Here is a 15,955-nt window from a genome sequence, read left to right as displayed (position 1 = left end):
ATTATTTAAATTGAAAATAATAATTTTAATGTATCCTCATCCAGTTACCTCATTAGTACTTCAGATTTCCCGGATTTTATCGGTCTTGCCCTGATTTTCAAAGAAACAATTGAGAATGCCAGGTCAGATTGACCGGATATCGAGGAAAAAGGCCCGATTTTTTTCAAGTTTTTTTTTCCACAATTTCTACCAAATTCCAAATTTTCAAACTGTTTGAAATTCGCATACAGTTTTCAAAATTGTACATAAAATTAAAATACAAAATTCTGAAATTGAGAATTACAAATTAAAACGTAATAGCTTTTCAAACACGAATAAGCATCCAGAATGAATGATAATTTCAATTCTTAAAACATATTTGAATACTCAAACACAGGTTAAATAGTCGCAAAAGATAATTAAACTGACTAGTTCTTTTTAAATAATTAAATTGTATGCCTTTAACAAAAGGTTGACTTTTGATCCATTGAACACATTTAAAATTTCAAGTGTGATGCCTTCAGCCAAGATTTATTAAAAGCACAGAAATTTCGAACAAAGTTTCAGTAACGGACATCTTTTTTTTTCAATATGGATTAAGAATTATTTTTGTATCGAAAGCTCAAACAAAAGTATCCTTGAACTGATCTTGCCAGTTAAATTGTGCTGTTGCTTTATTATTTGTCACGAATTTTAAATGAAGGCTTCAAGTCACATTATTGCCGATTTATACTGGTGACACCACTGATTTTTTCAGTAATATATGCTTTAGTAAGATGAATTATCCACAATGTAGGTTATTCATCGAGGCTATTAAAGTTTGTTCTTATTTAATTGGACACACAATGCTGAAGATATCACATGTGACAAAAATGAGATTTTTAAATTTACAGATGCATAAAATTCGGAACACTCGTTTGCTTAATGTCATGCATTACGAAAATATTAATTTTGGAATGAGATGTGTAACCAGTTATCAGGAGCATGATTTTGAAGAATTTGATTTTTGGCTACATTAATTTCAGTCCAATAACATAATTTACAGTTTCTTCGGTAAAGAAAAGCTTACCATAACAAATAACAAAGTAAAGGAGAATACATTTTCATAATTTTTTTTAGCTTTCTCATGACAACTCCCAAGAATTAGCTGATCCTTTCCAATCTCTAAAAGAATGAGGATTATATACTTATGGATGATGATAAGAATAAGCTAATTCTGGGGGATTGTTAAGAGAAAGCTTGAAAATGTTATGAAAATGTATTCTCCTTTACTTTGTTATTTGTTATGGTAAGCTTTTCTTTGCCGAAGAAATTATAAATTATGTTAATATGTTCAAATCTTTGACTTTAACTTCATGTACTTTCTTAATTTAAGCTTGAAATGGATTCGAAGTTTTCTCGACCCGATATTTGTCAACGCATTGAAATTTATATACAATTACACCATGTTCAACAAAATTAACGATCCATAAGAGATTTCACGTACTTTATGGTAATCAGAAACAAATTTGAAAAAATATCCAAGAGTAAGAATAATTTCTATGATTTTAAAGCGATTTTCGTAAAACTTAAGTACACTTATCATTCATATATTTTGTTTCAATGTGGCTCTTTCAAACTCTGAAAATTTTAAGTTTTTGCCTCTTCTGATTCAAAAGCTTGCCGACCACTGACCTAGGGTGATTTAGGATAAATACCGCCGGGGACAAGTAAATTTTCTGACATGTTTGTAACACTTATTTTTAATCACCTTTTGGGATCAAGTAATTTCACGTTACTACGGTAAATTCATTTCTTGCGCTGGAAATTTTACTTAAAAAAGATCTCCATGGGGGAAGAGAGTGTTAAATCCCTCCCCCGTTCGCACGGCCTTTAGCCCAAACTTTTATTAAACTATTAAATTAGCCTTTGTTGTGCAAAAATAATCTTATCTTATGAATTGAAAATTTTAATTAAACTTTCTGCTATGTATTAGTTGTGTTCTAAGGATCTTTGACTGTGATTTACTTAGTTATGAAAATACATTCATTCTCATTTTCAAAACTAATTCGTGTGATAGGCTTGTTCGGTCCCGTTATCTCTCACCGATAACCAGCCATGGCAGATTGTAGATGGTGCATCTATTTTTGGTACCACCAAATGGAAATAATGCATGAAGAACGTTCATTCCAATTATGCAGCGTGAGTCTAATTGAATATGAATTAATAAATGTTGCCATCATCAGCAAACTACCCGGCGTTGTGGGAATCCATTGTCGCTGGTTGCTGAAGCAGATGAAGTAGATGCTACAAATATCGGTATATCTACCTCTTTCATATATATTTTAGTTGTTTCTCATCTTTTCCGTTCAATTCACACGATTGAACATCGCCCGGCGATAGGTATAATCCCCTGGATGATGATGCACCCGGGTATCGATGTTAATTTAAGCGGAAAGCCTCGTCGGCATCGGAAACGGATGCACTCTTTCGAGTGCATTGTCAACACCCATTCACGATGCCTGTCACCAAATTACGGTCGATGTCGTGTTTTAAAGGGTTGGGTAGATAGATATGTCAGAAGGTGAGGTGCGAAGCGTGGTTTACATTCTCATCAACCACCCACACTCTCATTTATAAGTACTGCAAATGTACTCATCAGTCAGGAGAACTCCAACGGTATGCACTTTCAACTATAAATTATGTGAAAGTGCGAAAAACACTCTATCAATCACCATGCAAATATTTATACACACACTCTCTCTCTTCCCCTTTCAGGAGGAAACTGATTGAAAACTGTTGTCCACGAGGTACACACATTTTCCTAATCAGCATGTTGGATGTTGGCATGCAGCAAATATTAGCTCGCAAGAGCAATATGCACTCTCTGTCTATCGAATTGTTTTTAATATTTGCAAGATAACATCTGGGGATAAATATAAGCTTACGTCGAGGTGCACAGACTGATTGCTGGTGTTTGGAGAATTCCCAGAATTAGTTGTTGCGGTGGACCTCAATTCGAAGTTTCTGCTGAAAACCCAGACCCTTGGTGGCATTTAAAGCAAGGAAGTGTAAAAGGGGGCTTCTTCCATGGCGACCGTTAGAAATTTTTTAACGAATTTCAACGTTTTAGTACTTCGCCTGTCAGTGGGTGTCCACGATTAAATTGCCACACACAAAATTGATTCGCAAAATCCTAGTTTTCATCCAATTGCCATCAAATAGTCAGGGATTGAAAAATAACAATTAAACTTCATTTTACCATTTTACTCGTATTTAATTTACAGTCCATACGCAAATGCCCGCACGATTCTGCACAATCTGCGAATCAACCGTTTTTTGCATGTAAAACCATATTTTCTTCAGTTCCTCAACCTTTTTCACTACCTTAGGTCTTTTAAGAAGGTGCTTCTTCATAATCTCCCAGTACTTCTGGATGGGGCGGAGCTCCGGAGTGTTGGGAGGGTTTCAAAATTTTCGGCACGAAATTGAGCTTATTGTACGCATAACACTTCAGCACGTCCTTGGAGTAGTGGCATGAGACCAAATCCGGCCGGAAGATTGTTGGGACGTTGTAGACCTCCAGGAGCGGAAGCAGCTGCTTATGGAGGTACTCTTCCATGTACACCTGTCCGTCCATCGTGTCCTTCCCGCACGTGCAGATGGTTTGCCAGGCCAGGAATTTATTCGCAAATTTGGACATCTTCTGATGGCGGACATGCTTCGGAACGCTCAACTTATCCTTGGCCGTGAAAAACAGGTTGCCGGGGATCCGTTTGAAGTCGGCCTTAACATATGTTTCGTCGTCCATGATGCAGCATTCAACTTTCATCAGCATGTTGAGGTACAACTTCCTGACATGGGTTTTGGCAGACTTTTTCTGCTTCTCGTCGCGATTAGGGACCTTTTGTACCTCGAACGGTCGAAGCTCAGCCTTAGTTTTAGCCTTCTGGACAAAACTTCGGCTCAGGTGCAGCTTCTTAGCCACATCCCGAACGGAGGCGTCCGGGTTTCGGTTGTAGGCCCCAACTACGCGGTTGTGATTTTTGGTGTTGTCCGGAATACTTTTTCTTTCACTTCTGGCATTCCGATCGATTGTCAATCGTTCTTCGAACCGCTTAATCACTCGTGACACCGTGGAATTTACGATTCCCAACGTTTTAGCGATGGAACGATGTGAGTGATCCTTGTTTCGTGATGAATGCGCAAGATTTTATCACGCACGAGCTGTTCTTTCGACTCCATTTCCGCGAATTTTGATCAAGGACTTTAAAACTTGCAGGATGTAAACAATGCATCATGAACTTAATCCACCCAAGTTTTCGTTAAATTCTACCCAACGGTTAAAAAGTTAGAGTAATTTTATAGCGTGACAATTTCATCGTGGACACCCTTTATGACCCCAAACTTATAGTTGATTCATTGGGCCTGCAGTTTGCAAATGTTCAGTAAATGTGAATGTAAATGTTCAGCTAAATTTTCGGCAAACTGAGGCGTACCGCAAGGCAGACACTTGGGATCACTATTAATCATTGTTATAAGCTTTTATGAGGTTTTGTGCAGATGATCTGGACTAATAAAGCCTCCTAGAAGGCTCTGTTCATTTTATCAGCATTACAAAGTGAACGTGGATCACGGCTCCGTGTGAAAGCACTCCAGAAGAATGGCATTGTATAAGTACAGTGAGAAAAATTTTATAAACGAAATGCATCTCTGCTCGGCTGGAAAATTCTAGCGAAGTTCTACGAAAAAAGCTTTTTCTTGCTAAATCTTCTCTTTGGATATCAAGAATTCAATTATTATGAATGTATTAACATTATGTATTTTATTCTTAGGAAGTCAGAATCCAAAACACTGACATTTAAGTGCAAAGTTTGAAAAAGAAATCGCAGTTCTTTGTGTTTGAAACCACTTTTACTCACCTAGCATGTAGGATGCAATGAGTAGTCCTAAAAAATGGTCACGAGTCTCTCCAGCACACGCAAATGATAGCCTTGTCAACTCACTTATCTCATAAGTCTGTCTGATTTCCATTACTCATAAATTTTTCTCGCTTTTATTTTTAGATCGACCACCTAGTTCTGGGGCGAGGTCCCCCGGGTGGTTCCTGGCACCGGATGGATCCGAACCTGCGTACCCTATCGCTGTCAGCCTGGATGTCCCTGCCCGGCTTACCCTTTGCCGATTGGGAGAAAACACACCCACCCACCCTGGATCCCACAGATTTGCCTAGTTTTGTTACCACAAACAACACGTCGACGTCCAAAAGCAATACCTATCATACCTATAACAACCATTCGTACCTGACGCCGCCAGCCGGAAGTGAGGAGGGCGTTAAAATTCTGAAATCAAATAATCACCATGGTGCTAGCATAAATCGTAATAGGAAGATACTGATCGGTAGCAGTAACAGTAACGCTAGTAATTACAGTAATTCTAACAGTAATCGGTGCGATAGATGTAGCGAGTTGAACCGGCTACAGCTGCACAAAGTGCCCTTAGTCTGTAACAGATGCCGTAAGAACAACAACAACAACAGCATCCTTCTGGAGAACCAGAACAACCTGCTGCAGGACAGCATCGCCTACGAGGAACGCCGGGGCAAGGTCAATGTGAAGCTTTGTCCCCCGAGGCGTAATCTTTCGCTGAAGCGACAACTTTCGAAGGAGGTCGAAACGAGGGCGTTGATTTCGCGCGTCGCCCAGTACTACGAGAGCTACGTGGAGGAAATGAATCTGAGTCGATACTTTATGAAAGATACGATCGTGACGACGGTGCTGCCGCTGGATTTCTCCGTCGTATCGGATCCGGCGGTACCGGAAAAGCTGAAAACCGGACGGTGGATCGTTTCTGGGTAAATTACTTGAAAAACTTGAATGTTTTAGAAAAGCTTACTAATGATCACCCTTTTGATTGCAGATTCAACCGCATTACCAACAAACAGTTCACGCTGGTCTGTCGCAACCTGGTGATGGCCAACGGGGCCTCGGACCTAGCCAATCGACTTGGCATCCGAGGAGAAGGTCTGGAGATGCCCTGGGTTAAGTACGAGCTGCCTCATTTGGAGCGGGCGTTGGAGCGGTACGACGACGATGGCCGATCGCGATTGAAGCCGGTACTGATCGTAGGAGCCGGCTTGAGTGCTGCCGATGCGGTGACCATTTGCCGATCCTCGGGTATTCCGGTGGTGCACGTTTACCGGAATCGAACGGCCGGATTGGATAAGATGCTTCCGGGGAATGTTTATCCAGAGTACCACGAGGTACACAAGATGATGAAGGACTCCAGCCAAAAGTATGAGCTGTACTCCCCGTTGCCTGAGCACACCATAGTGGACCTTTCGCAGGGCCATGGGGTTCATCGTGTTACGGTGCAGCACCTGAAGACTGGCGAAAAGCGTGAGATGGAAGTGTCGTTTTGCGCTATTCTGATTGGTTCAAAACCGGATCTGCGATTTGCCGCCAATTTGTCCAAGGAAACTAGCGATGAATTTTTACAGAAACAATCACCTGCTCTTACAGTTACCGAGCACGATGTTTGTGAAAATCGAGGAGTTAGTCCGGTTGCTTTCTGGTCGCTGGCCGAACATTTGTTGACGTCAAGTTTTGGACGAAAACTGTTTTGGTTGAAGAACATTTGCGACAAATGCCGTCATCTGAATGTTTGTGATCGCGGACGCTACAAGAACTACCATCAGACCGGAAATGGACCAAATGATGCCAAGAAATTCGGCAATTGCAATCACTTGAGCGTTTTGGGAAGAGCCTGTGAGTGTACCCTGCCGGTGGCAATTCCGGCCGTCATCGGTGATTACCAGACGAATGCATCGGGCTTAGGACTAGGCGAGGATCCCACCAAACCCATTGATTGTAAGAATAACCCTATCGATGTTGACAAGTACACCAATGCAGTGTTGCGTTCAGCGCATAAAGGACTTTACGCCATGGGACCTTTGGTAGGAGATAATTTCGTTAGATTCATCCCTGGCGGAGCATTAAGTATTACATCAGCAATGCACAAGCGAACCGAGAACGATTGATACATCCAACCCCCATCGATCCAGTTGTTCTTTGTTTGAGAAGTTTCAGTTCGGACAGTGGACTAAACTTCTCATCGGCATATCGTCAAAATTTTGGTAAACACCTTTGTAAACTAGTCAAGATCAACCAGGTTGGTCTCATTAGAGCCGGAATTTGTTCTTTTGTCCGAAACGATGCTCTCGATCTCCAAGTGCATGGCAATGCAGCGTGTTTCGAGAGTATCAACAAAGCGTTAGCAAACGCTTTAGAAAAGTGTGGTTTCCCTACCCTTAGCCAGGTGGCGCCCCACTCCGTTGCTAGTCAAGATCCGAACCTGCAGCTACGAATGTAGAACAGCAGCGTAGCAAGTTTATCCGGGTTAAGTTTCCTTAGTACGTACATTTAATGTTAAGCAACTTTTATTTTTACGTTTAGATTTTTTTCATTCATTTTTTATAATCTCAACTCTTGCAACTGCTTACTCTGAAACAAAAGTCACCTTTCTATATTATTGTTTTAAGCCTTCTCCACGTACATTCCTTTCTCCGATACTTAATGCTTGACTCTCCTCTTAAGTCTTCGTTTCTAAACCTGAAAAAGTATCATTTTTTGTAATTGTATTTGAATGGAAGCCTTTTAATAGACATGTTGTGTAGTCTTTCGATTACATGCCATAGAATAACTAAATATGAATTTATTTGTCCACACAATTCGTGTGCAATTTGTATTAGCTTTTGTTTCGGATCTGGTATCTGATAAAGTTGGATCAAACCAAAATAGAATTGTTTTTTCACCCCTTTGTTCAAAATTGTATTTTGTTTTGTTAGTTTGAAAAAAAGATTGCAATAAAATTTTTTATCAATCGGAATATTTTTAAAGAAAATAAAATGTGTAAAACTTCAATTTTATTAGTATGATTATTAATCCATATCAGTGCTAGTTTATATTCCGAATAGCGATTCAGAATAACGTGCAATGATATCAAGTGGAATGCATCTGACTGCAACTCATAATTAGAAATCCCGTGAACTTCGAACCCAAATTTGTTAAATCAACAATATATGATCCTGATATTTTTATGAGATCGTTATCAAATAACTTATTATGTTTTCCTTACACATACATATGTTTTAAGTTTTGCTAAGTGGTTATGGAAACTATTTGCTTCACCACTCACTTCTTTTAACAGTTTCTTTTTTAATTATTTGTTCTTATTAAAAATTTATTTTTATCACCTTTTTTCTCCAAACAAGACTTGTTCATTAATTCAGATGGACACTAATAAAATTTCAATTTCATATAGAAGGATTTTTGGAGTTAAAGAAAATTATAACAAAGTATTGATATGATTGTTTTCCATCGCATCAGTTTAGATTAAAGCTATCGAACAAAATATTACTATTACAGCACATCATCAACAAGGCCACTCAATGCCATCAGAAACCATTCCTATTACAGCCGATTTGAATGAAAACCACAAATATTTAGTTTAACCGCCATTAAGAAAATTTCCCAACAGTCCCACACACAAAACTGTCGATTATCTGCAATGATATTCTAACAAACCGAGGAATTAGTTTAAGCAGTGTTGTTAACTTTGCGGTATATTCAGAACCCGTTAGGATAAAACAAACAAAATGAGCAGAACAACAAAACCTATACTTAATCGATTCGACTAGACATCAGTTTCAATTATTTATAATAGGGATATATCCAAGAGAGTGATAGGAAACGCTCTCGTAACGATTCAAAACTAACCTTAACCCCACTAGAGACTGATTTGTAATACTGATAGCTAGTTCGTTCGTAAGTAACATGTTCGAATTGTGACAACTACTTAAAACAATTACCATTTTAACGCTTATATACTGTATCTCTCTGTGTATTTTTGTTTTGTTTTCAATGATCGGTTGGCGTTTTCGAAGTTAAAATTAAGCCGGATACTTTCAGAAAACGCAAACTACAGTTCTAACTAGCAGTAAGTAAAGTATGGATACACTTCACGTAGTTTCAAAAATTGTTTTGCCATTCTTCTAGTGCTGTTGAACATTTCTGACAAAGATATATAAAAAAATGAATGCAAATTCTTAAATTGAATTTTCTCATTAAAACACTCTTCCTCAGAAAAAAAAACTAATATTCTAACTGCTATCTAATGTCTATTTTCTCAAATGTATGTAGGCATTCAAGCGTGAAGTTATCTCAGAAGGGTTTGAATTGTTTGACGTTCGCCCGAAAAAAAAACCTTATGACCAATATGTAACAAATTTGAACCTTGGTGATAGTCCCATTCGTTGATACAACAGGATAAAAAAGATCAAATAAAACAAAACTAATATAAGTAACCAGTTGTTCCCAAATTTATGACAGAACGCTAGTTTACTAAAAGCCAGTAAGGTATCTGAAGCAATTAAAGGTGATTAAATCTAATTTAGAAAAAAAAATCAGGGTAAAGCGTGTTGGAAGCAAACTTTCTGTAACGAGCAGGTACGTTTTTTCGAGATTGCACTCTGTTTAGAGAAGCTAGCGTTGCCGTTCTAACGTGTACAATTTCTAGAAGATTATAATCAAATTCAAAATGTGTAACATTTGAAAAACAATTTTATTATAAGCCACTAGTTGTTCGGATCCTTATTGATGCAACTAGTTGCGCCGATTGTTAGTTTTTGTCCCCCGAAATATACTGAGTTGAAAAAATTATCTTAAGACTTTTAAATGCATCCGAAACTGACCACTTCTTTTCCCCATAAAGTATAATTCATTTATGATGAAAATTTGATTGCTTATATTTATTGATTCGAATTTATTCAACGTAATACAATAATGGAGATGATTTTGTAACGACTTGTTCAATAAAAAGTTAAAAGCAACAACGTTTCGAGAAAGAAATACTGTCATCAATACTGGAGGGTGTTGAATGTCTCTGTTGAATTGTCACTTTCAGCACCCACTCATCTCTTCTCGAATTAAACCGTATGGTGTTCAGCAGATGAAATTTAAACACGTAAAGCACCTCGGATTTTTTTTTGTTTCATTAGATCCAAGTTTGACTGGAGGATAAATTACAATTTCTGGACCGAACTGTTGTGGTGCTGTTTTTCTTCATTCCTATTTGGGTCCATTTAAAACGCATCTGTCCCAAAATAGGCAGCTCCAAGTCAAGATCATCTCCGAATTGGCACATACCGGCTGAAATTTGGTGAGATGAAGGAGCTCCAATGAAACAATTGAATGCCTCACACAGATGGGGGTGGGTTTCTCTAAGTAAGGCTATTTTTTATGAATTTTTTCGACTCAGTTTAAATAACTAAACACTTTCCGCCTGGGCAAGATATTGTCTAAGTGTAAGCGAGTTTAGAATAGAACTGCTATTGAGCAAGTTCAATAGTCTTCAACTAAGCACCTTCATTAACTTAATTTTTCTTAGACTTTTTGTTAGACAATAAAAACTTTATTCTGTTATGAATTTGAAATATCCATAGTGCGTTAGGCTACACTAGTTTTAGTGCGCTCGTTTTACACATGGTAGATCAGATGGTCTGAAAATTCTTGATTTCAAAGCCGAGTATCGTAATCAAATGTTGAGATTTGTTTTTTTTTGTGCGTTAAATGCAGGTGTCATAAAATAGTTTTGAGATTAAATTGAAACCTAATTACCTACAACCCAAATAAATTTTTATTTCACATTAAGCTGCAGAGTGAAATTTCCGGGAAAAATGCTCGACAAAAGCAGCTTTCACGTCAATCACATCCGTAAACTGTGATAATGTGAAGCTTCAACAAAACAGCAAAATGCTCCATTCGACATTGTTTCTGGGAGAATTTTTTAAAGTCTCATGACAGGTGGATTTCATGTCGAGTAAAAAACCTTGGCGTATTTGTAACTTTAGTTTTGCCTGTCATTCCTATCATTTTTATTATTTTAATCAATATTGTCAAATAATGTTTGTAACTTTTTTTGTCTTTTTGATTTTTTGTAGTTTTTGTTATGTAAATATGTTATCTTTGTTATTTTTCATTCAAGTTGTGTTTTTGACGTTCTGTCAAGTGGTTTTTGAAACAGCATCCAATGAAGAAGTTATTGTCTTTAATTTTTGGACATCACGACATCTCATTCAACAGATCGTGAGGAAAACGTTCTTTGTCTGATTTGACAAAATGTTAATATTGAGTTATATAACTTAAATTTAGCTTAATGTTGGGACATTTTTCAAAAACCGAACTTAAAATTCAAACCCGTTCATCTAAAAGTGGGGTTAACCAAATTTCAAAATTCGATTTGCCTTTGAATGCTTTTTCACACTTATTAAAATACATTTGTTTAATTTTGTGCGAAAATTTTACAATGTACTTAACCCTCATCCGCATTAGGGTGTCATTTTGACACCATTGCAAGTTTGAAGGCTTGTAACTTTTTTCAGAAGCTTCAAAATACAAAAATTTCTTCGGGGACCCTAAATGAATTCAAAAGTTCTTCAATATTGCATCTTTACTTTTTTTATGGACGAACCCTGGAAGCCTGGACAAAAAAACTCCCTTTTCCGACTTTTGGTGTCATTTTGACACCACAAAAGTAAAATCTATTTAAGTCGTTTGAATTATTATGAACTTCATATATAACTTATATCAATAGAAACCTTGTAATGTCAGTAAAATATGTTTAGAACATTATATACAGCTAAAGTTACTAGTTTTCTCGTTATTCAGCATGAAAGAAAAAAAATCCGAAAAAACATGCCTCACGAAAACTGCTGTAGTTCATATGTTACACGTCCAAAAAAATATTTGCCTTATGCATATGAAAGCTGAAGTTAATGCCTACATCATGGAGACAAGAAATATTTTTTTAAATTTTTTTTTAATGAAATGGTCACAAAAAGTGCAAAAAAGTGGTCTAAAAAACCTACTTTTCATTCGATTGCTAGTAAATACTGTTTGAGCGATGGTAGAGTTTTGAAAAAAATATGACTACAAAATGACTACAACATTTTGCTGTCTTTAGATTTTTGATGCAACAAAAATTGAATTTACTAGAATTTTTCAAAGTTCACTACTTTGCGCGATTTTTTTACAAATTGAAATTTCATCTGTTTTTGTGGTCCACCGTCATGTTGTACCCGGATTTTCAGTGCTTTTACTTTGTTTGGACCAACCAAGAGTATATTCATTAGAAAGCACATTTAATCTACATTCTAGTGAGGTGCTGCAATTCACGCTGTGAGATTTCACAAAAATATGAAAATTATAAACATAAAATCATTCCTGAATTTCTAGAACTACAAGCACCTCGTCCAGCAAAACGTGTTTGTTTGCTCTCCGAGTAGGTACGGTGGGTGGTGATTCGGGCAGAGAGCGAAGCCGACAGACGAAATAACGATGCGTGTCGAGCGTTTCTTGGTTGGAAATTTTCTAATGATAGTAGTTCGCGTTTGCTTGTCACGACACGCATCATTATTTCGTCTGTCGGCTTCGCTCTCTGCCCGAATCACCAGGACCCGAACGGTTGCGTTCTGTTTTTGCTCCGGGCAAATGTTTGAACACCATAGGCTTTTTTCGAATTTTATTTCAACTCGAATCGAAAGTTTTTGTGCGTGTGAGCGGTTTCATTAATCAGGTGTTATATGAAAAGTTCATAATTAGAACCTTGTTAAGCATCTTTCCATTCTACCAGTTTTTTTCTAGAACAAACCCCGAAAACAGGAAAAATATGCGATTTCCAAAGTGCCTATTTTCCAGCGGCATTTCGAGCAAGGAAAGGTGGATTCAGGTGAAAAGAGGAATGAATGTTTCGAAATTGTGTCGTCAATTCTCAACGATAATAAATTAATTGTGTGACTCCTTATGTGAAAAATGAAAGTGTTGTGGAAAATAGTTTCACTAATTCGTAACTATTGGCGTATTTTTTTTTGATTCCGGATTTGGCTCTAGAACCGTCAGAATAAAAAAGCAAGTTTCGGGTTTCGAGTTATTCCATACGTAGGTGTGCGTGAGAACGAGCGCAATGTTTACATGCAGCTGTCATTTTGTTCTCCCTTCTGGATTTCTTCATTCGGTTCTTCACATCCGGATTGCCGTTTTTTGTGTCCGGATTGCACTGGACTCCAGATAGTACGATTTTGCTTGGCTGAGAGGTTCAAAATCGCGGCAATAATCATTTGCCCGTTCATTATTTCAACTGTTTTGTTTTCAGCCAAAAACAGCTGTTTAATGTTTTGACAACAACGTTGAGAGTATTGATGAACTTCTCGCAAAACTGACTTTTTTCTCAGGGCGACTCCGTCCCTTTTTCGAGCGAACCTAGGTTGCCTCTCGAGCAATACGATGACAGCAGTTAGAGCGAACCTAGGTTGCCTCTAGTTTGCCTCCAGGTGAAAAAAAATACGGTATATGAAGAAGATTAATTCACCAGTACGCTGACATGTTAGAACATGTGCATCAGTAGCGCGACCTTCGATTTTCATTGCACGGAAATTTGGCTGGATCGAAGCAAGCGTTGCACGGCAGCATTGAGGCTTGCAGACAGCTGACACTTTACGCGGTGAGAAGTTTCCATTTTAGCCATTTTACTTTTTTTATCAAGCTTGTTTCTGCTCGTGCTTCTTCTTTTTTGTGTAGTTTTGTTTGAAATAATTATGGGATTTTTGCTACGTGGTTTATAACCCACTTTTCCCTGGGAGAAACAAGTGGGAAGTATGTAAATATCATAGGATTTAGAACATATTTGAAATTTGTTTCTCCGTTTAGCTTTTCTTTAATCGCTTTATGATGGTTTGCGGGATCGTAGTCTTCTCGCTTTATTGAATCAATCTAGGCGACGATTGCAAAGTTTTGATTGCTGGACGACCCGTGGGTCTGCATGTTGTTAGGTGGACTCGAGCCGATACATGTTTCGAACAAAATAAGAAAATTTCAATTCGTTGCGGGGTGGCCAAAGTGGCGATACTATCATACTAAATACTACAGCAAAAGCGCGTCAGTTCATCGCGTCAAGCTCTGTTTTTCCTACATCTGGGTTAAATGAAATCCTGATCCGAAATAATTGTGGCTATGTTAAAAAAAATCTTTTTTTTAAACTAAGCAGTGTTATTTAAATGAAATATAATGAAGAATAGTAATTGTATGATGGATTGAATTTTACAGTTCAAAGTTGCGATCTTTTAAGGGTCATTCAAACAATATTTTTTACCCAATAAGCAGCATTTGAGTTGGTTAAATATGACCTTTTTTTTTTATTTGACAATCAGATTTGCTTGAATTTTTTGTGAATAAAATTAATCATCATTTTGAATTTATTTATTTTTTTCATTTTTATCATTAAAGTATATTTGTTTTGTTTATGTTCTCAAGTTATCATCATTGCTAAGATGATTCTATTTTCTAGAATATTCTATTGATTTAGTTTATATCTTTTTTTCATCAGGAGTAAACAAAAATTTTATCATGCCAAAAATTTGATCTCTATTATTTTATTATCATTTTCAAATTTTTTGTTATAAAATATTTTTTATTTATCAATGATATTATTATTATTATTGTTCATCAAATGGTTTTTGTTTATTTTATTATATCGATATATTTTTTTCATTTATACATTTCATATTGATTATATTTTGTTTTCATTGTATTTCATATCTATATTGTACTTTTGTATATAATTAGAGGGAATGCATCTGGGGATAGCCTGAGGAAACTTTTACAAGCGGAGTGGTAGCCAACCATTGTAGGTTTCTAAGGGTTGGATGCCTTCTCTCGACGAACCATCGGCCGTGGAAGCCTTCGGGCCAACCACACAGACATAGGCAGGACCTTGCTACCGATGGGGGACCCATACATACATACATAATTTTCATATTTTTGTGAAATCTCACAGCGTGAATTGCAGCACCTCACTAGAATGTAGATTAAATGTGCTTTCTAATGAATATACTCTAGGTTGGTCCAAACAAAGTAAAAGCACTGAAAATCCGGGTACAACATGACGGTGGACCACAAAAACAGATGAAATTTCAATTTGTAAAAAAATCGCGCAAAGTAGTGAACTTTGAAAAATTCTAGTAAATTCAATTTTTGTTGCATCAAAAATCTAAAGACAGCAAAATGTTGATATTTTAATACATTTTGTAGTCATATTTTTTTCAAAACTCTACCATCGCTCAAACAGTATTTACTAGCAATCGAATGAAAAGTAGGGTTTTTAGACCACTTTTTTGCACTTTTTGTGACCATTTCATTAAAAAAAATTTAAAAAAATATTTCTTGTCTCCATGATGTAGGCATTAACTTCAGCTTTCATATGCATAAGGCAAATATTTTTTTGGACGTGTAACATATGAACTACAGCAGTTTTCGTGAGGCATGTTTTTTTCGGATTTTTTTTTCTTTCATGCTGAATAACGAGAAAACTAGTAACTTTAGCTGTATATAATGTTCTAAACATATTTCACTGACATTACAAGGTTTCTTTTGATGTAAGTTTTGTTTAAATCAGTCTAACACGCCAAAAGTTATAACGGTTTGAGCTTGTGGTGTCAAATTGACACCACAAGTGCTGATTAGGGTAATGAAATCTAATGCGGATGAGGGTTAATATACAGTGAGCGAAATAAGAATAGCACCACTATGTGTTTTGCTCGTTAAAATATGAATGATTGAAAATTACGAAAATTTTCTTCCACAGTTTGTTCAGAATTGCTTAACGGATAAATTAAGCATAAGTTTACTTTTTTTTGGGCGTAGCTATTGGCGTTGAGGACCAAAAATGTGAAAAAAGGGTGCGAAATAAGAATAGAACCACTTGAGTTTTTCAACAAAAACAGGCTTATTATTAAAAATTTACTGTGTGAAAGTGAATAATAACACTTCTATGAATTATTTGAATACATAACTTCATTTTAAGGAGTTTTCCAGAACTCCAAAGGTTTTCATAAGTTTTATTTAGGGGGTTTTAAGAGATGCTCCTCTAGCGTTAAAGAATTTGA

At 36.8% G+C, this 15,955-nt stretch overlaps 1 protein-coding gene across 3 annotated transcripts in view; it reads left to right on the top strand.

The window, feature by feature from the left end:
* Nucleotides 1-9,677, top strand: part of LOC129745195 (oxidative stress-induced growth inhibitor 2-like) — a 175,440-nt gene extending 165,763 nt beyond the window's left edge. For all 3 annotated transcript variants that reach the window (XM_055738118.1, XM_055738119.1, XM_055738120.1), the window contains 2 exons: nucleotides 5,025-5,812; nucleotides 5,878-9,677. In XM_055738118.1, coding sequence (XP_055594093.1) covers nucleotides 5,025-5,812; nucleotides 5,878-6,997 — 1,908 coding nt within the window. In that variant the 3' untranslated portion in view covers nucleotides 6,998-9,677. The remainder of the gene's footprint in view (nucleotides 1-5,024; nucleotides 5,813-5,877) is intronic.
* The last annotated feature ends 6,278 nt before the right edge of the window (nucleotides 9,678-15,955 follow it).

This window comes from Uranotaenia lowii, chromosome 2 (assembly GCF_029784155.1).
Source record: "Uranotaenia lowii strain MFRU-FL chromosome 2, ASM2978415v1, whole genome shotgun sequence".
NCBI classification, from domain to species: domain Eukaryota; kingdom Metazoa; phylum Arthropoda; class Insecta; order Diptera; family Culicidae; genus Uranotaenia; species Uranotaenia lowii.
This window is presented reverse-complemented; position numbering and strand designations above follow the sequence as displayed.